The 22,476-nt window shown below is 35.7% G+C and overlaps 1 protein-coding gene across 1 annotated transcript in view; it reads right to left on the reverse strand.

Annotated features, from left to right (window-relative positions):
* The window catches only part of LOC148109461 (uncharacterized), a 44,948-nt gene that overhangs the window by 17,117 nt on the left and 5,355 nt on the right, over nucleotides 1-22,476 (reverse strand). The window contains exons 3-4 of the mRNA XM_087864426.1: nucleotides 21,384-21,437; nucleotides 17,397-17,524 (exon numbers count right to left, since the gene is read on the reverse strand). Of these exons, the coding sequence (XP_087720552.1) occupies nucleotides 21,388-21,437 (50 nt within the window). The 3' untranslated portion in view covers nucleotides 17,397-17,524; nucleotides 21,384-21,387. The remainder of the gene's footprint in view (nucleotides 1-17,396; nucleotides 17,525-21,383; nucleotides 21,438-22,476) is intronic.

The raw sequence follows: 22,476 nt of genomic DNA on the forward strand, positions 1-22,476 counted from the left end.
AAAATAACTTCCGAGTGAAGAAACCTGGTAGATTCCACAATAACAAAATGATGAAATTAACATTACCAACAGCAGGAAAACATCACATGCCTTCTAATAGGATTCAATAAGGAAGAAGAGTATCATGGTGCTTTTGCCAAAAATATATAACCTGAACCTAATGATGAGAAAAAAAAAAAAAAAACAAACCCAAACTGGGGGATCCTCTACAAAATAACTGGCTTACATTCAACAATAATGTCAAGATCAAGCAAAACAAAGAAAAGCTTAAAAATTTCCAATTAAAGGAGACTAAATAGACATGATAACTAATTGTTGTGCCTAATCCTGGACTGCAGGAACATAGTTGTTGTTGTTCTATTATTTTTGACACTTCCCTGCAAGTCTGAAATTATATTAAAATATAAGGGGTAATAAAAAAAGGAAGGAGAGAGGAAGGAATGTGGGAGGGAGGGAGGTTGGCTGTGGCCTTAAGGTAGAATGGTTTCTTCTGTCTTGGTAAGGGATGGATGGGTGAGACTTTTATATGAACATACATCCAAACTTATTCCTGCGGGGCTAGTTACCAGATTTGGTGAGACTCTGCTGCTGTCATACTCTTCACTTATGACCATCAAAATACAATAAAATATAGGTTACTTCTGGGGTCACCAAGGAATGTTAAATTGACCTGGTTGTTGGTGTATACTTACTATTTGCTACTCTATTGAATATGTCTTTTTGTTGCACTATTATAACGCTGCATATAACTTATATGTTTAAGAACAAGGTAGAGGAGATTTCAGAGCTAAAATGGTTATAAAATATCTCTACCCACAGCTAACCTAGCAACCACCAATTTTTGATCTGTTGTATGACTTGGTAGTTGAAACACAATTAACTATTCATTTGAGAAGGAAAATTTCTTTTTACTGTTGAGAAAATTAAGTGATGATTATTCAAATAGTATAATATGAAAGGGATGTAACAGAACAAAACCCCCAATGGCCTTTGAAAGTCTAAATTGGAAAATGCATTCTCAATGCAATTTTAATTAAAGTAATTGAATTTAAATAGTTGAGATAAACAAGGAATTGGAAGCCCTAAACCTTAATTTATCACTTTGATAGGGCAGATTATAAAACTGTATTTTATTTTATTTATTTATTTTTTTTAAAGATTTTATTTATTTATTCGACAGAGATAGAGACAGCCAGCGAGAGAGGGAACACAAGCAGGGGGCGTGGGAGAGGAAGACGCAGGCTCATAGCGGAGGAGCCTGATGTGGGGCTCGATCCCATAACGCCAGGATCACGCCCTGAGCCGAAGGCAGACGCTTAACCGCTGTGCCACCCAGGCGCCCCTATAAAACTGTATTTTAAATGTAGGTCTCTGTTGGTTTGAGCTACAGAACTCCATCAGATACTGTGCTGCCAGGCACACTCCTGGTCTTTCATTTAATTGTCTTCTTTCCTAGTTGATTAAATAAAGATTAGTGTTTATTATCTTCACAGTAGTTTACAAGCTTTAACAAATGAAGCTAAACAGCTTTTCTATGAGGTGGGCAAGCCCAATACTTTACTCTAATTTACAGATAGACAGAAGACTCAAGGTTTCAAGCATCATAGTAACAGGGAAAAGTAGAAGGTTATACATGGCAACTTCTACCTATGTCCCTGAACCATTTCTAGTATGTTCCATCTGTTGATCACAAGAAAACTTCAAATATTTTAACAGTTGTTGGGATTTTTTGGCACTGGTGAGGAGATTAAGCCTAGCTAGTTTTCTTTATTTCTTTTAAACATTTAACCAGAGAAGGAGGGGGAAAGGTGTTTTGTAGTAACCACTTATATTAGTTTTCTGTTGCCACTGTAACAAATCACCATAAACAGTGGTTTAAGAAAAATACAGATTTATTCTCTTACAGTGTTGGGGGTCAGAAATTCTAAAATCAAGGTGTCACCTGGGCTGGTTCCATCTAGAGGCTCTAAGGCAAAATTAATTTCTTTGCTTTTGCAAGCTTCTAGAGGCCACCTACATTCCTTGGCTCATGGCTCCATCCTCCATCTTCAACATTAGCATCTTAACATTGTCATATCTCTTTCACTGACTCTAGACCTGCTGCTCCCCTCTTATAGGGACCCATGTGATTATCTGCTCCACTGGGATAATTCAGGATATTCTCTCCCATGGAAAGGTCCTTAACTTATCATATCTGTAAACACGCTTTTACTATATAAAATAACACATTGACAGGTCCAGGGATTAGGATATGGGTATCTTTGGGTGACCATTTATCAATCTACCATACCTCTGAAAATGTATGAAGGGAAGAAGATAACTGATATCCATGTTTTCTTCCCTTTATACTCTTTGGATTAGAATTCCTGAGGTTCTGGGTGGCTACTGAGACAAAAAAGTTAACCCCAAGCACACCTCAGCTGGAATGGAGAATTAGGGAACCGATATAATATAGTCAATCAGAGTGAGGGTTTTATAATAGAAAGATTTGGATTCTAGCCCTATATGCTACTGGATGAACAAATCTCTGGTTCATGAATAAGCAGACAAAACAAAACAACAAAAGGATACTATCTTGCATCAATTTTCCAAATCTCCTGTACCTATTTTTTTTTTTTTTTTTTACAAATTTATTTCACACTACCTCCTAAAACATCTTTTCCTCTGGCCCAAGAAATTTCCTGTTGACAATTACCTGAAACATGCTGAAAAGTCACCATTATGGATTATGTACCCAGAGGAAGAAAATATCCCCTTTATCTCTCTTTTCCCTCCCTCCTCACTGACCAACAGAAATTCGACTACTAGTCTGGACTTGGCCATTTACCAATAAAGAGACCTAAGGCAAGCCATACAATTCTCTGAGCCTCAACTTTCCTATTTCTCAAATGGGCACAATAATCCTTACTCACTGTTGGGGAGAAAAAAATTTTACTCTACCCTTCAAAGTTCTTTTGACTGTGCTAAGAATTAAATTGACATGAAACCAACAAACAGAAGAAAATCAAGTTTAATTCCATATACACAGGGGTTCTCAAAGAATATGAGGCCCGTAGGTAGTCAGGCAACTGAGGCTTATATGCCATCCAGAGCTAAGGGATGGGGATATGAATCCGGGACTTCAAATGAAAGGAAGATAATACACAGGAAGATGAAAAAGAGTAAATGTTTGGTAAACAAATGCTTTCTGGACCAACAGAAATAATGGGACATAGAAAGGAATCTTAATAGACTTTGCTAAGTTTCTCCCTGTCTACCACACCTAGCTCATATTATACTATAGTTATCTATGATGATAGCTACCTTCTAAATTCTTTAAGGCAGCTAGAGGGAAGGTCAGTTTCTTCCTGAGTCTTCTGTTTCTTAAAAATAATAGGCCTAAAATAATCCACATGCCAGAGACATATTTTGAGGTGGCAAATTTTCCCCTACACTTCAACAGAGTTTTGTGGGCTTTTAGTGAGATCATGTGTGAAGACCAGCTGGCACATATTAAATGGTAGGTAAAAAACAAAAATAGGGGCACCTATCAGCCATTAAGCGTCTGCCTTTGGCTCAGGTCATGATCCCAGGGTTCTGGGATCAAGCCCCATGTCGGGCTCCCTGCTCAGCAGGAAGCCTGCTTCTTCCTCTCACACTCCCCTTGCTTGTGTTCCCTCTCTCACTGTCTTGCTCTGTCAAATAAATAAATAAAATCTTAAAAAAATAAAAATAAATCCAAAAACCTTGAGGTATGTTCCTCTCAAGAAATCCATTCCTCAAATCCAATTTTAAGCAAACACTTTTAAGCTATTCAGCCTAAAAACATGAGGAGTATATGACAATAGAACCAATAGGGGTAAGGATATAAAAATCTTCTCTTTTAATAAATAAATATATTTTACATATATATTTAATAAATAAGTACTATATAGTACTAGGTACTATAGTATAAGTCCTAGACACAATTCTCCAGATGTATAGTTTCAGAGAAAGTAAGTCACTAGACATAACTTGAAAAATGCTATGATCAAGAGAAACAAATTAGTTATAAGTACATGGAGCAGACAGCCTCTTCTTTTTGACATCTGTGAATAAGGTGGTGAAAACAAATAGGATAACAGCACAAATGATACCAATTCCTGGGTAAGTAAACATACTTGACAAAGAACTTGCATTCTTTGTGCCTTTGTTTTTAAGGCCCTGGGCAGATGAGAAGGAATTGCTTCTCTAGCAAGACAAGAGAAACTACAGGTAAAATACCAGTCTAACAATATCAGCACAAAATCTTTTTCCTTTTTTTCTTTAGCACAAAACCATTTCTATTCAGCCAAATCAGACCTACATCCTGGTTGACTGCCCATGAAAACAGTAGTATTTTCTTAAACTAATTACACCGTTTCCTTACAAAGAATAGTCTGAACTTTATCTGATTTCCTCTCTAAATGATAGTCCCTGTTCTAACCAAACTGTTTCATTCAGTACTTTGCTATTCAGTGGAAAGGATAAGGCGCCAGTCCCTTGTAGTTAAGCCCTTTGTTCTTTATTTCCGCTCCTACCAAGTATCAACTGTCTCCATCTAGTTCCTCCCCACTTGAATATTCCACAGCCTAAAGTCTAAGTAATCCCCAAACCACGACAAAAATATCAGTCAAGAGAGCAAACATTCAGGGGGAAAAAAGAGTAGAGTGGGTGTGTGTTGGACTCTTTCTTTCTTAATGAGTTTCAAGCATGTTCCACGTGTCACTTTCATATTCTATTAGTGAAGACTGGAATATGATTTATAGACTTGTATTACTTTTAGTAAAATTCCACTGAAACAGAAAATTCAGGTATCCTCCAGAGTTGTTTATAATAGGGTTTTATCTCTATTAGAATGAAAACAGCACTAGTTCCAGCTGTTCTTGCTTTGGCTAAAATTCACTTTTCATCAGTAGAATGTACAAAGTTTAGTTTGACAGCTGGCCTCATATAGTTAAATGCTATTTCATGTTATTTAGTTTAAATTTTCTCTCATAATGCTAGGAACATATAAGATGAGACCCAGGTGTTGAATGGCATATTTTTAGTTCTGATAGAATAGGCTTTGTCAACAAAGTTGGAAAAGTGAAAGAAGAATTAAAACAGAACTGCTAAGAAACTTATGTGAATGAAATCTAAAGAATATAGCCTGGCATTTTCATGAGTTTTGCCAAAAGTATAAAAGAAAATAACAAAACTTGGTCCTGTCAGCAGAACTATATGTTATAGAAAATAAAACAGCTACTAAAGAAAAAACACAACAAAATGAAAATGTAATATTTGTGCTCTTTTCATGTCTCCGTCCCAATCATAATTTCTCAAAATGTAAATTTAAAAAATCCAAAACATCCATGGCTAATCAGCATTCTTTACTTAGGAGACATAAACTAAGAGATAAGTTTTATAGTTCACTGAATTCCAGTGGAGGAGATAACCAACTAACCAACATCTAATTCTAGGACACTTCATTTGTGAACTAGGCCATGATTTCAATACTATATGCAAACAGAGGTATTAAAGTTGCTTACTTTTTATTATGACAGCAGGTTGAACCATCTCCCACAAGTCATACAATCAAGTGCACTATCATTATAGATGGGAAATGGTGTATAGTTAGAGCACTGGAATTGGAAACTGTACTGCGGACTCTTGTTAGCTCAGCTGGGCAAGCAAGGCCATTGGCTATAGAGAAGTCGGGATACAGGCAGCCAACTCTCAAAGCCAGGCATACCATCAGCTGGTTCATAGGCTTGAAATAAATTTATCAGGCAGTATTTTTAAGCCTTAAAATTTTCATTATTTTTCCTGGCATGTTTAATTTCAAACCTCATCTATTTTCTCACTCCTTCATACAGCATGCTGAAATTTGCCAAAATATCTCTCCCTAATATAGACATCCTGGAATAGGGAGGTGACTAGACACTGCATCATCTTTGGAAGCTCTCAACTAACCTATGAAAGCAACCTTTCACTATTTCTCTGCTGTAGTTATTTCCCATTTAAGATAGTCTAAATAGTGATGTGTACATGGGGTATATGTTTGTGCTGTAACGGTCATCTCTTTTAGTCTACTACTTTGGTCATAAACAACAAAGTGTATTAGATAATTGAAGAAATTATCCAGAAAGATTCTAAAGCATTATTAAATATTTAAATAATTAATATATTTTATACTTAAGAATAGTCCCATATATCTACTATATGCAAAGTTCTGTAAAAGGCTATGTAAAACATGAAACTAATTCAAACATTTGGTCATACAGATATTTAGAACCCAGCAAAGATGGTGGTGGGGGTGGCATGAGAAGGGTCATATAAATAATAGTAGACAAACCATAATTAATAAATAGCATAGCTAACATTTTAGGTCAGTTACTATTTGCTGGGCACTGGTACTATATACTTTATATTTATTTTCTCATTTTCTCTTCATACTTTCACGAAATAGGGTATAAGAAAAAATCCATCTCCTGTGTCTGTCTTTTCTTGTGTGTCTCCTTTACTTTCACACTACTGCCACAGGCACATAGGATGCTTTTGGTCATCAAATGTGTGGAGGTTTTTCCCCACACCAAGCAACTCTCTGTGACACCAGCTGGGTGGCATACAATTCAACTCAATTCTTACACTATTTACCCAGAGGTAGCATCAGATTCCACAGGTTAAGGGCTCAGTCCCACAAAATTGCCTCCCCCACCCTCAACTTCTGATGCCAGTCTTAAGCCCTGGTTGTCACCTGTGCTTCTGACCAACCTACTATAGATGGAAGTTCCAATGATCCCCTTGTTGGGTTTGACTGATTTGCTAGAGAGGCTCACAGAACTCAGGGAAGCACATTTATCGGTGCAGGATCATCTGTCCCTGTGGAGCTGTAGTGTGTCACCCTCCCTATGTGGATGTGTTTGCCATCCTGGAACCTCTCTAAAACCCCTTCCATTGGGATTTTATATAGGCTCCCTCACATAGGCATGATCAATTTATTAACTCCATTTCCAGCTCCTCTCCCCTCTCTGGAGGATGGGAGATGGGGATGAAAATTCTAAGCTTCTAGTCACGACTTGGTCTTTCTGGTGATCAGCCCCAATCCAGCAGCAATCTAGGGGCCCACCCAGAGCTGCCTCAATAGAACAAAAGATGGTCCTAATGCTCTTATCATTTAGGAGTTTCCAAGGGTTTTAGGGGCTCTGTGTCAGGAACTGGAGACAGAGACCAATACATGTATTTCTTATTATTTCACAGACAGATACTGTTATTGTCCTTGTTTTATGCATAAGGAAACTGAAACCCAGAGTTAAGGGATTTGCCTAACATTACATAACTAAAAGTGATTCATTCATTAAATGATTCATCCATTCATTTATTTATCTAATCAATAAACACTTACTTTGTACTCATTATGTGCCAAACACTGTTTAGGTACAAACGAAGTAGAGCAATGGACATAATATTCAAAATCCTTGCTTTGAGGAAGCTTACGTTTTAGTGGGAATAGATTAGGAGACAAACGGAATACAAATTAACACTTACATAATATGTCAGGAGGCAATAAATGTAAAGAAAACTGAAACAGGACAAAGTTATAGACATAATGGTTGTTGGTAGGGATGGGCTATTTTTTTTATAGGGTGTCAGAGATGACCTATTTAAAGAGGCAGCATTTGAACTCTTCATTGAGTTCAAAAATTCAATGTTACATTTTTTTCTTATGAAAACAATGTGTGCTGAGGAATATTTAGAAATATAAAAAAACATAAAAGAGAAAATAAAAACTCATCAAATAAAATCCAAAGTGAAAAGTACCCATTATTCCACCACCCATATGTAACTATTATCATTGTTTTAATGTTTGTCCTATGAGATAATCAGAACATCAAGATCATACTGCTTAGGCAATTCTATATAGTGCTTTCTTTTCCTATTTTGGATACATTACAGTATCACTAAATATTTCTTGTAACATATGATTTTAATACTTGCATAGTATTCAACTACATGAACAAGCCACAGTTTATTTAACCTTTCTCTTGTATTTATCCCTTCTGTTGGATGTGTATATTACTTCAAAGTTTTCACTATTATAAGTAATACCTGAATGATGACTTTTGTACATAACTTGTAGGCTTCTCTTGTTATTTACGTAGAACAAATTCTTAGGTTCTGAATTCCTGGGGAAACCTGTACAAAGCCAAATTTGCTTTCTACAAAGCTCATAAATCATTTTTCCAACAACCTTGCATGAGTACCAATTTATAGCACTTTTTTTTAAAATATTTTATTTATTTATTTGACAGAGAGAGAGACAACCAGTGAGAGAGAGAACACAAGCAGGGGGAATGGGAGAGGAAGAAGCAGGCTCCCAGCGGAGGAGCCTGACGTGGGGCTCAATCCCAGAACCCTGGGATCACGCCCTGAGCCAAAGGCAGACGCCCAACGACTAAGCCACCTGGGCGCCCCTATAACACCTTTTCTAATTGAGATTATCTAATATGTACTTCAGCTGACTTTATAAATGAAAAATATTGTTATAATTTACATTTGGGATATTAATCTTTTATTGAAAAAAACCTAAATTCAGATCCCCAAATCTGGATAATTGATGAGAATCCTAGCTTATCTGTTATAGGGAAAGCAAGTTAGTTGAAGAGACTTCTTTCCAATTCTGATCTGTAGGAAGAGTGATGGCAGAACTCATTTTTGGCTTAGATCTCTCCTTTCATTCATTCATTCCTTCATTCATTCATTATTATTATTAGTTTTAAAGATTTTATTTATTTATTTGACAGACAGAGGCAGCAAGAGAGGGAACACAAGCAGGAGGAGTGGAAGAGGGAGAAGCAGGCTTCTCGCTGAGCAGGGAGCCCAATGTAGGGCTTGATCCCAGGACCGTGGGATTATGACCTGAGCCAAAGGCAGATGTTCAACGACTGAGTTACCCAGGTGCCCCATTTCATTCATTTATTATCCAGTTATAAAATAGTGCTTACCATGTGACAAATAGTATTCTAAGCTCTGAGGGGCTAAAATCCCACTAAGTAAATATATAGTCACATTTTGATAACTGCCACAAAAAATGTAACTCCACCAGCATACAGACTCCATGACAACAGAGTTTTTGACTATTTTTGTTGACTACTATATCCCTAATACTTAAAACATGCCTGGATCATAACAGGTACACAGTGAATATTTGGTGAATGACATTATAACTAAACAAAATGAATACAGCAAGTTATTAGGATAGAGAATATTTGTTGTGTGTGTGTGTGTGCTAATTAATATCAGATGGCTCAATGCCAACATAATGTCAGCAGATGTCTTGGTCTCTAAAAGAACTGGTAAGAGGGCCAGTGTGGGTGCTTTGGAGACAGCGAAGAAGAGAGAAGATGCATTGTGGAGGAGGAATGGGGAGAGGGGATAATGTAAAGTCACATTTGGTCTAAGCGAGATGAAAATCCATGGAAGAGTTTTAAACAAAGTAGTGACAAGATCCAACTTGCATCTTAAAAGGAATACTCTTTCTTCCAGATTTTAGAGGCAGAGAACATAAGCAAGGGTACCATTTAAAGAGAGGCTGTTGCAATAATCCATGATGTGGTGACAATGCCCTGGAACAGAATATTAGCGGTGGAAACAGCAAAGAAGTTCAGCCATTAGAAACTTCTGGTATTTAGGATGTAGTATGAGAGAAAAATTTGAGTCAAAGGAAATTCCAAGGACTCTAGCCCAAGTGACTGGAAGGACAGAGTTGTCTTTTACTGGTAAGAAGTTGTATAAAGAACATTAAAAAAAAATATATTTTTTTAAATAGAGAATTTACAACATTATTTTAGGATATGTTTAAACTGGTTTTAACAGCTTTGTGAATAAATAAACAGTATTTAATGTTATTGAAAATGCTTTAAACATACAATTTAAAATTCTCCACCTTAGGAATTAAAGTGGATAGTAAGTGAAAAACAAAATGAGTTTGTTTTGAATTATTTAGAGTCATATATATCTTTATAAAAAGCTGTTCCACTAAAATTCAGAATAAAAGCAGCACTGCTTTTGAACCCTCAATAAAGGTGAGGGGGCAGTTTTTACCTTGCTGTACAAAATGTAGCAGCTTTGGCTTCTTGATAGCCCTTGAGTTAAAAATATGTCAAAGATGCCTGATATACATGTCAGTACCGAGGGGATACCCAGTAGTGTGCTGACGGCACATAGCAAGTGTTCTTTGTGAGCCCAGGGAAGATGATGTCTGAATTGTTACTGCTAATCTAACTTCATCTTTATCCACAGACTAGTAAGTGCTTGAAAATACCAATTACATAGTTTTTCAGTGTTGGAAATTTATACATGAATAATTTTCATTCTTATTACAAATTAATATTGTCAGCTGAAATTGACTGTATGAATATCTTTACACCTTGCAATAATTTCACTTTGCATTCTACTCATAAATTTAATCCTTAACAAATAATTTTTTAACCATTCTGTAAAATATTCAAAACAATTTCAATTCTTTCTTGTAATAATGTAGATGTGGAAATGATTACCCTAAGGGAAACTCCTTATGTCTTAGCAATCTAAGGCATCTATATGTCATGATGCTATAGATTTTTCTCTAGGTTTCTTGAACCAATAACAACTCTATTAATTAAGAGGAACAGAACTAAAAGACTCAGTGATAGGTTTTGGAAAACACTGCAGGATAATGTTTTATAGCAATGTGAAAGAAATATATACCACAGTGGTGAGGATGTATAGCTTCTTCCAATGCAGAGGGTACTGGTCAAGTACAACTAACAGGAGATATTAATAATGAAATTGGTTACAAATATACATACACACTTTTTTTTGAAAAAAAAGGATTTATGTGCAGTAAGTTATTATCTGGATCATCTGAAGTATTCTCAAAAAGAAACTGTAAATTTTATTAATTCTAAAGCTCATGGAGTCATCCTATTTCAAGGCTCACACTAAAAGCTTTTCCCTGATTTTTTCTCTATTAATACAGAATCCCTCAGGAACCTAAACTCAGGAAGCCTCCTGCATGCATCATAAATTTTCTACTGACATATTTAACCGAACTTCCTCTGCTGGAGCCTAGTGTATTAACAAATAACTCCTCTGACTTCCTAGAACACACACCTTTATTGAGTTACAAAATGACCGTTTTCAGGCCTACTGGAACACAAAACAAAGCTCTCCTTTTACCGTGGGCCCATTGAAGGCCACTTCGATTCCTCCATCAACACTAGGAACTGCCAGAAAAATTTCATTTTTTTCCTGTGCCTGCTGGCAGTAGGAGAGAAGTTCTAATGAGTCCATTGTCAGCAAACACACTTTCTTGGATTGCAGATTGCTAAATTACACATCAGTTACACTTTTAGTCTCTGGATGTGAATGTGTCAGTGTTCTTCCTCTCCTGAAACTTTGCCAATTAGGAAGCAGATTCTCCTATCCTGTATTTCAAAGCCTTATTCACGAACTGACATTAGTGTTACAATTTCAGTAATGGACCCTAAAAAAGCGTTACAGCTAAATGGTTCTAATTTCAATTACGAATGACATCATATAGAATGAATGCTTAGACAGATGCTTCAGACTCCCAACTAAATATACTATGTTCTAATTGCTTTGCAATCTTTCAATTCAAATCAAGTGAACACTTCAACCCTGTTGCTTCAATCTCTCCAAGAAGGTAAACACAGGGCTTTAATGGGCTGTGCTAATAATAACTACGCAAAGCAGTTAAACAAAACTCTAATTCTTTAGAAAGCTGGCAATAAAAAGAAAGTTCTGAAAAGAAGGCCTGTAAGTATGTGAGATTAGTGCTAAACTTAAAAACAAAACAAAACAAACAAACAAAAAAAACATTTGGAAACTCTGATAGCCTATTTAAAAAGACAGTCAAAGAATTCTCCTAAAATTTTGTTTTGCTATATGAAGGCAACAAAATGAAATTCAAGGTAGACGAGAGGACTTCCCTTTCATTTCTTTCCATTCTTAGATCCTTATCAGGGAATAGTCCCAACTAGCTCAGAAAATTTATTTAAAAACCTGTTTTACTTGGATGGTTGCTGTAATTTAATCTCAGAGAGTAATTAAAAAAAAATACTTCTCACAACTCTTATCTAGTTACCCATTTCTAAATATGAATCAAAAATAGGTCTGTGAGAAACAACTGGCAACAGAAAGCAGGACACAGCATGAGGCTAGTTATGTGACAATAATTCCTTGCTTTTTGAGGATTCTAAGAAAGAACTGAGGCATCAGGCCAGGGTGAGTATTAGGACAATAATTCCAGAGTTAGTGGAAACATTGGATGAAAACTCAGTGATTCCTATTCTCTCTGAATGTTTAATTTGACATACAAATGAAATATATTCATATGATAAAACATTAAGGCACTCAGTAATGTTTGCTGAAAACATTTAGGAAATGAAAGTGAAAAATGCGGAATTCATTACTTTATAATTATACATCCATAAGTCACTGTATGTTTACAAAGTACTTCCCAATCCTAGTCTTCACTTTAGAGCAAAAGAAATAGAACTGAAATAGCATTAGCCATAATGACTCTCAGCTGAACAGCACTTTACAACTTTCCCATGTATTATTTCATTGTTGGATGTTAAATGCCTTGTACTACACCACTCCAAAGCATGCCGAAAGCAGCACTCACTCCCTCCATAAGCAGAGTGCGATGAGCTCATCAGGCCATTCTGCCACTTCGTCAGTCCCTGCATCATTATCTAGAGAAACATGGTAAAAGAACAAGTCCGAGTGTAGCTATTTATGGGATACTGCTGAGGAGTATAATTATGGAGTCTCAAATAATTTACCATAACAAGATTTTAGAATGTTTAATTTCCCAGCTTTCATCAGTTAGAGAATTCCTACTAAAAATTCCAAATTACAATTTTAGAACACAAAATAAGATGGACAAATCAGATCCAATAAGCTTCTGTTCACATTTTATTCAAGAAACTCTAATTCTCCTGAATTCCAGTTTGTCCAATTTACAGAGGCAGGCTGTTCCTTCCTTTCTAAATGTTTCAAATTATCTCATTTTCTTAAGTAATGTGAGGTTGTTTTAAACTAGTTTTATGTGTCCTAAAAATATGATTAGGTAGAAGGGTTGTGAAGCAATATGTTGTCAACAGATAAAACTCATTATCATTATATACTGATCAGCTTGAAATAAACATGAAGCCCAAGTGACACACTCTGTTTAATTACAACAGCAACAAGAACAAATCAGTGGGTTGGATATGAAAAATGAGTTTTAATTACAGAGTTTGGGTTTATTATTTCCAGGTACTTTCAAGTATTTCTTTATTTATCACAAGTGAGATACTGTTGCACAACATTACAGTTGGGAAAACTGAGGCTCAGAACATCTAAGAAAAACAGTACTGGACAGGGTAGCACCTAATAGCATAGTCTTTAGTCTCAATCCAGTATGATTTTAGTACCAGAGTTTCTACCAACTTAAGCAAGTTATTCAAACTTGCCAAGCTTCATTTCCTCATCTATATATTGGGAATAATAAAAATACCTACACCTCATACAGTTGTGAGAATTCAAAAAGAATATGAATATAAGGTTCTTAGCACGTGCCTGAACATGGTAAGTATCCAATAAATGTTAAGATATATGCTATTAATAATTTATACTGTATCCAGAGATACTGTCCAAGAAGTGGCAGATCTGATTTGATGCTCGTTCTGAGTCCAGAAACTTTGCTCTTAGCCATTACAATATACTGCCTTCCACGGTCTGTAAATTAGAGCATTCTAAATGTATCACATGATTTTCTAGTCCTGAAATATTGTGATATTGGGGCACAAAGATGTTTGTTAATCCCTCATTTTAGTTACTCTATCCAAATGTGTATTGCCACTATCAGATCACAGAGATCACTAATTATATAATGAATTTAGTCTTTACAAGAAAGTCAAGTGGTCATTCCTTGCTTAGAATCGATTATCTAACCTTAAAAATTTGTGCTAAAATGAGGAACAGATCTGTGCAGCTCAGGGTACTTTATTTATAATAATGCATATTTGAAATAAAAAAAAAAAGGTTCCTTGTTTGAATTCTATAAATAGAATAGGCATCATCTCAACTACACATATGGCTCAAAATTGGCTCTGCCCACAATGGACTTTTTTTTTTTTTAACTTTGAACCACAAGGCATATACAATTAGTAGGTTAAATTTTATTTGCTATATTGATGAAAGGAATTAGGTGAATCCTAGCAGGGAACTAACTGGGTTTGAAAAGCCAAAAATAATCCAAATACCTCAGTTAAACTGACTTAAATGAAACTATCTTGTTTTTGAGTTATCATTTTGCATTGTCCCTTTCAAGAGTGCAATTTTATGTGGAAGTACAGAACATCGATGGGAAGATTAAGTAAAGGTTCTGAGTATCTGTGACCGTATCCTTAATTACGGCTTCACATAGAGAAGTTGGTTCAGCTCACAGCATATTATTTGACAATGGCTGAGCTTTATTTCTGGAAAGGGGAGCTCCAAAAACTGTTTATATTTGGAAAAAATGAGATTTCTTCCACTGGACAGTTCTTATTTATATATAATTGTGACATACTCTATTTTTTCACTGGTGACTATTTCTCATATTCATTCACCCATGAGATGTTCATCGTCAAGGATAGATCTTGAGAGTGTTCAGCAAGCAACATTCCTGGTAAGATAACTGTTTAGTATGTACAAACATGTGCATTTAAATTTACCTTTAATATACTGATGTTTCAATATGAAACTTAATAGACACATATTAATCATTTACTGAAAAAAGAAAATCCACATTCTAAAGCTAACCAAGTATCTATCACATTTGAAAAATCTACTATATTAAGAGGAGACACATGATTATCTGCTAATATAAATTGGTCTTGATCATGCAGTATCTCAAAAAATTGGCTGCCATTTCAATTATGGATAACACAATCAGGAAATAGAGTAATTTCTTCAAGTGTTCTCTTTCACAAATTTTTAGGCTTTATATCAGTTGTGGTTTTCCTTTGAGATTGCCATTTATTAGTCTTTGTTATCCTTTAGAAAATGGAAGAAAAGTAAATCTCTCCTTTGAAGACTGATTTACAAAGATGGGAAAGAATACGGGAAAAGCTGTTTCCAGTTTTCATTTACAGTATAATGTCTCTGTGTGAAGGGAAACCAGTATCCAATTATATGTGGAAAAGGAGCTTTTTAACAAAGAAATAAAAGAGGCGATGAGTTTGAGAGTCATCAAGTTTATCTTTCTTTCTCAAAATAGGACAAAAGTTAAAATATTTCAAAAAATATAGTAGGGGGCTTTCATTCCTTGTCACCTAATTGCTATCTCACAGCCACCCCATCATGTCAAATAACCTGGGATGAAGTAGAACCAGAAATCCTTCAACCACAATCTGGCCCAGTGAGAGCACTTTATCTACATCTCTGTCATTAATGATTTATAGGGATCACCTGCTCCCATTCTGGGCCATGCTAATAAGTACATTGGGAAATCAGACTTTCCATTGCCCATTGGATGTCTGGCCATCAGATAAAGATACATAAATGAAAGCCAGTGTGGCACAGCAGCAAGCACATGTTGACCATCATCCAGAAGAAGATGACTATTTCTGGACTGCTAATGGAAACAATAAAAAAGGGTTGATTTTGTGCCTCAACCTAGTCTCCTATGGTTCCTGGCTACACTCTTCATTTGTGATGTGAGCTATGCTTCTGACTCTGAAAGATGAGTTTCCACAAAGTATTGTGACCAGATTCCTAGTCTATGACATGATTTTCCCAAAATTGATGAGTGCATTGGAATTTGCCCTCAGTAAGGCTAATAGGAATATACTAAAGACTTTAATGATTTTATAACACCATCTTATGTAGAAGGAAAGAAGAATTCCGGTGTTCTGAAGGCATACTTTAGGAATAAAAAGGCCTAGTTTGTAATGGGTTTTATCCAGTTGACTTACTTTGAGATTGCAGTGATATCACTGATTCTAATTTTAGCTATGTCAATTGAAACCCTTGTATTCTTGTGAAGATAAACAAAATAATTTATGCTTCAAGGAGAACCAAGGATAACATGTACTTTGAAAAGACAAGTTCTATCTGTTTATCCTCAGGATGAAACTACAGACTTAAAATAGTTCCCATATTACAGGGGTAAAAATCTGCATGTGGCATATCCACAACTTTATGTTAACTGGCTGATACCAGGATAGAGATTGACAGGATAGTGTAGAGGAATGCTTTACCCAATTAGGAAAAAAAAAAAAAAAAAAAAAAAGGGTGGCCATGACAAGCTCTTAAGACAAGTAGCTTTAAGATCACAGTGAATACGTAATTAGCAGCAGGATATCTCTACAGATTAAATGTTGTTTCCTGCCTTCATTTTCATATCAGTTGGATCTGACATCCTAGTATATAAGACAACCTTGCATAAAGCTGAGATTATAAATGACTCCTAAGGATACATAACAGTGTGCTTCTAGAGCAACAGAACTCTAATGTCTTCCTGTTGCCTTATTGACCTACTGGGCCAATGTACAGAAACAATATTAGGAATCTGTAGATATTCCACTATGGCGGTCTTGTCCGTTTTTAAAACTGTTTTATTGCCAAGATTCTAAAAGTATATGTGCTATTTAATATTTGTGTCCATTTGTATGTGGATTTAATATTAGATTAAATATTAAATATTTAATATTAGCTTAACTGTCATAGCTTGATCCCAATACGGTTTTAGAGATCAATGGATACAAGAAATAATGATACATAATCAACAAGTGATTTTATAACAATGCAAGAAATATACTGTGTAAAGACATCTCAAATTCCATATGTGAGGAGGAAAAAAGTGGGTCTGAGGAGTAAACAGATTAATATATATAGAGATACAATATAGTAGATATTCATGCATACATATATACATCTATGTGCATAGATTCACATGCATATGTATTTATATATATGAATATATAGTCGATTCTCATTACTTGTGATAGTTATGTTGTATAAAATCACCAAAAACATTGAATTAGTGACTACTAAATCATTGAACCTAAGGGAAATGGAAAGTGAGTTTCCTATGAGCTTTTGGTCACATTTTTTTAAGTGATCAATATATAATCTTATTTTATGTGTGTTTCTGTTTAAAGACCCATTATTGAATACACACTGGTGACTGACACTGAAATCGTGGCCAACAACATTATAACCCATGTCTGAACAAACCTTATCTCACACACTATTTTCTCCATAAGGCACATCAAAGCCATCCTACACATAGGAATACTAGACAGCACTTTAACTCTACATTTGGGGGCATCTTAAATAGCAAAATCATCAATAAAAAGCACAAAATGCAAAAAACATACCTGTGAAAAAGTCACCTGCTTACGGTATAAAAGCTGAAGCAAGAAGACAGTGTCACTTTGACCTTAGCTGGTAATGTATGCCTTGGGCAACTTGAATTTTTCACTGTTCTGTGAATGTCCAGGAAGAACTAAAAAAGCACCAGAAGTATTGGTGTTATGAGTGGGGTATAAATAAATTTTAATGCATAAGTAAATTCAAAAATACAGAATATATGGATAATCAGAATCAACTATATATAGTATATATATACACTGTGTATTTCTTTTTTAATTTCTATTTGCATAGGAACTGTTTTTTTTTATGTGTATGTATTATTAATATTTCAGTATATCACTATCTTGGTGGAGTCTTAAGGATACATAAGAAAGTACAAGTGAACATATAGTTCATGCTGTGCTCGTACATTTTCTAGTCAATTCATGTTACTAATGCTGTAATATATAAATGGCCCACTGTATGATGGTCCTGTTGATACTCTTTGGTCATAAAGATCTCAACTTCAAAACTGTTGCAAAATATTCCATATTGACATGGGCATGTGATAAAGGCAGAGTTAGAGGGTTTTTGTGGTAAAGTCATGATCATCCTTATGAACATATTTGTTCCACTTTTTTTTTTTAAAGAATTTATTTATTAATTTGATTGAGGGTCTGTTTGGCCCGTGTCATGGTCCTGGGGTCTGGGATTGAGCCCTGCATCTGGCTCCCAGTAGGGAGCCTGGATCTTCCTCTCCCTTTGCCTGCCACTTCCCCTGTTTGTGCTCTCTCTCTGTCAGGTGAATAAATAAAATCTTAAAAAAATTTATTTATTCATTTGAGAGGTGGGGGTAGGGACAGAATGAGCAGGGGAGAGCAGCAGAGGGAGAGGGACAAGCAGACTTCCTTCTGAGCAGGAAGCCTGATACAGGACTAGATCCCAGGATCCTGGGATCATGACCTGAGCTGAAAACAGATGCTTAACTAACCTAGCCACACAGGCGACCCATTTGTTCAACTTTTAACAAAAGAATAATACTATGCTGGGGCACCTGGGTTACTCAATTGGCTAAGCATCTGACTCTTGATTTCACCTAGGTCTTGATCTCAAGGTCGTGAGTTCAAGCCCCAGATTGGGCTCCATGCAGGGGGAAAAAAAAAAAGAATGATACTATGCTGTGATATGCTGTGATTCATGAGATTAAACAAGAATGCATGTTTTCTATTTTCAGGGAATGTACAGACTATAAAAGTGAAAAGTTCAGATTAATAATAGTACTCTTTAATTAATTAAATTTTCTCAATATCAGTATTAAGTTGGGCTTACATTATTTTATTCATTCATATTCAATAAGTTTCAATTAACAATATTTGCAATATCATTCATATTCAATAAGTTTCAATTAACAATATTTGCAATTAACAATATTTGCAACAATATTTGGTCAGTTAGGACAGGGAGAGGGCCCAAATAGGGATCCAAAATATGACCATGGTTTTATATGCATTGTAATAGAATAAACTGAGATAACCAGTTATAAACAGCAATAATACCAATCAGTGTATTTTCTTAAAACATTTATTTTATTTGAAAGAGAGTGAGTTAGAGAGCACAAGCTGGGGGAGACGCAGAGGGAGAGAGAGAAGCAGGCTCCCTGCCAATTCGGGGCTCAATCCCTAGACCCTGATATCATGACCTGAGCCAAAGGCACATACTTAACTTACTAAGCAACCCAGGTGTCCCATCAATTAGTGTATTTTAAATAAGAAACCACAGACTGAAGGTTTCTTGGGTTTTTTAACTCACATTCTATCTAATTCATGAGAGGTGGTATAGTAATGAGATGTATTTCTTGGTCACTGTCATCAAACTCTATATAATCAGATGATACTTTTTTTAATGGAGTTGACTTTTTTTTTTAAGATTTTATTTATTTGTCAGAGACAGAGAGACTGTGCGCACACATGAGCAGGGGGGGGGGGAGGGGGCGGCGGGGAGCAGAGGGTGAGCAAGGAGCCCAATGTGGGACTCCACCCCAGGACCTCGGGATCACGACCTGAACTGAAGGCAGATGCTTAACCAACTGAGCCACCCAGGCGCCTCTATGGAGTTGACTTTTAAGCAGAATCATGGAAGATGCAAAAGAAGTAGTTCTTGTGATAAGGAACTTCTTAAGTATGCTGAGACAAGGTGAATGGATGAAAAAAACAGAAGGAATTAGAGAAGGAAGCCATTATGGGGCTTCCCAAGGCCTGTGCCTGCATTGTCAGTGAGGCTGTGAATCACTGGGTCTAAGTTCAGTGGTCAATTTTAAGCAGGCCATGGAAATACAAAATCTCTCCAGGAATTTTCTCCCCAATAGTATGCTCTTTGATTTTAGACCATCCCTGAAAAAATATAGATTGAAAACCTCCCCCCAGATATAAGATTCATAGGAGGTACTGATATCCCAGGGTTGGAGAAAACCCCAAAAATAATTTCTGGAAGCTGTTATTTATAAGCCCTTAAGTACCTGACTAGGTCTCTAAGATCTATATTTCTGAAATTTGAAAGAACTGGTTTTCCTACGGTTTCAGAAAAACTGTTATATGGGCTTAGGGATTATCTTTTAAAACCTTCCCATAGTTACCGAGATCAATGACCACCAGCATAGATAGTAAAGTTAAGAAGAAAGAATTGAGCTGCATTGATGATATAAACTCATGAGCTATTGTGGAGAAATATGTGCGCATCTGTCATATTTGAGTGCAGGAATGAGGGCCAGTTATAAAGTTCTAAGTTTTCAGATCTAACACTGATACAAAGAACACTAAGAAGAACTTAGGGAAGGGGCGCCTGGGTGGCTTGGTCGGTTAAGCATCTGCCTTCTGCTCAGGTCACGGTATCAGGGTCCTGGGATGGAGCCCTGCATCAGGCTTCCTGCTCAGCAGGGAGCCTGCTTCCCCTGCTGGTCCTTTCTGTCGAATAAATAAATAAAATCTTAAAAAAATAATAAAGAATTTAGGGAAGACTGTTTTTTTTTTTTTTTTAATTTCCCTGGTAAATTCAACATCTTTTTGTAATGAATTCAACTGTACATTTATTTTTGGGATATTTTAATGAGTCTTTTGGGATTTTATGTATCTGATCATAAGCAGAATATATTAATAACTGATTTTATATATCTATAGGAAAAAGGGAAAAGCCTCAGTTAAGACAGCTTTAAAAAAATAAGTTTGATTTGGGTTCCTGGATGGTTCGTGGGCTAAGCCTCCAACTCTTGGTTTCAGCTCAGGTCACGATCCTGAGCTCCAGCCCTACCTTGGGCTCTGCACTCAGCAGGGAGTCTGCTTGGATTCTCTCCCTCTCCTTTTGTCCCTCCCCCTGCTCTCTTGTTCTCTGCCTAAAATAAACAAATCTGAAACATACTAAGTTTGATTTAGACATTCTCTATTATATACAAAGTTTTTACATAATAGAGACTTTTTATTTGAATATATATGTTTGTTCCTTGAAGTCTGTGAGGTGGATCACTTTGGCAAGTGAGCAAGTGATCTAACCATTTTAATCTCTTTGCAAATTTTTCTGTTACTATCCTCTGTGATAGCAGATAGAATAGGGTATAGAAGACGCATTGCCTCCAATTCTCCCATGTTGTATAGAATGTCTTACTTATTCAGGACAACGTGAAATAAATGTACACTATAACCACATGCAAAATCATATTAAATTTTGCACATGACATTTGCAATATGGAAAGCTAGATGCAATAACTATTTTTCAAATAATACTTCAAAAATTTTTTGACAACACTTTTTTAAAAGGAGAAAGTTTAAAGCAAAAAATTTACCCTGCCACTCAGTGTCACTGTAATACATTCACTGTTTTATTGCTTCAATATTATCTTTAAGACCTTCTTTGCCCAAATTCACATATAATTTTAAATATTACCTCATATTTCCATAGTCTTCACAACTTTCCTATTTTAATGGCTGAAAACTATTATATTAAGTTGACAGAGATTTTCTTACATGATTAATCTTCTGTTGCCAGATAGTTTGTTTTCCTCCTTCCTTGCCCCATCCCTGGCATTACAAAAGAAAAAAAAAAAAGAAAAAAATTAAAACTTGTAGTTTATACCTCTGTAAGCCTTTTTTTTTTTCTTTTGAATACTTTCCTTAGGATGGATGTCTTGGAATTAAGTTACTGGTCAGCAATTTTATTTTGGTTGTTTCTTGCCATGTCTCCCTAGGGAGAAATCACATACTTAGCGTTCAAATGTATTTGTTCATATGTAGGTTTTCCAGACTATTTTAGATCACAGTACGCCATATGTTTAAATGGAAATATTAACAATAGGTCCTAGTAGCTGTCATTTCTCAACACAGAGATTTAACTCATTTGATAAATTAGTATATTTAAAAGAGTACATCAGATAAATTAGGGCAACACTCCCTACCCTCCATACCAAGTGCTACAGGAAAGAGTATGCTTTGAAATCAGACAAACCTGCATTCAAATCCAGATGTTTCTACCTACTTGGTTACTTTCCTCTTCCTCACTGGGAAAAGAAAGGATAAAACGTATCTCCTATGGTCACTATTAGAATAAAATAAAATGAGGAAAAAATTACTGAGGTCAGTGCTTAACGGAGCAGGGGATTAATAAATCTAAGACCTTTGTATTCTTTCTAGAGATGATGAAAAGTGATCTGGGGTCTATCTTAAATTCAGTATTAGTTGATTTCTGGAATTACAAAGTGTTTGGTTGTCCCATAGTTTAGGGATAGCAAGCACATTCAAATGGGAAGAATGGCATTGCTTTGACTGTCTAAAGATTACCAATTCCTGATTTACTTTCGTAGCAAAAATGAGACAATGTGGGCGGTTATGAACTAATGGGTGCAGGTGTGAGTTTGATGATATTGCTTCTTTATATCCGGCCCTTATTTAGGCTCTTGTGTACTTGTGTATGTCTAAGCCTCTATAAAACTATGTTCATTTTCTGGATAAAAGACCAAAATTATTTTACTGGTCAAATTAAAGAAAAGGAGAGCTCCAAGTATTTGCAGTCAAACATAACATGTTTGACAAAAGAAGTCAGAAATATTTGCCAGTTTGAATA

Source organism: Ursus americanus, chromosome 9, assembly GCF_024610735.1.
Source record: "Ursus americanus isolate L20-20 chromosome 9, mUrsAme1.1.p, whole genome shotgun sequence".
Taxonomy (NCBI): domain Eukaryota; kingdom Metazoa; phylum Chordata; class Mammalia; order Carnivora; family Ursidae; genus Ursus; species Ursus americanus.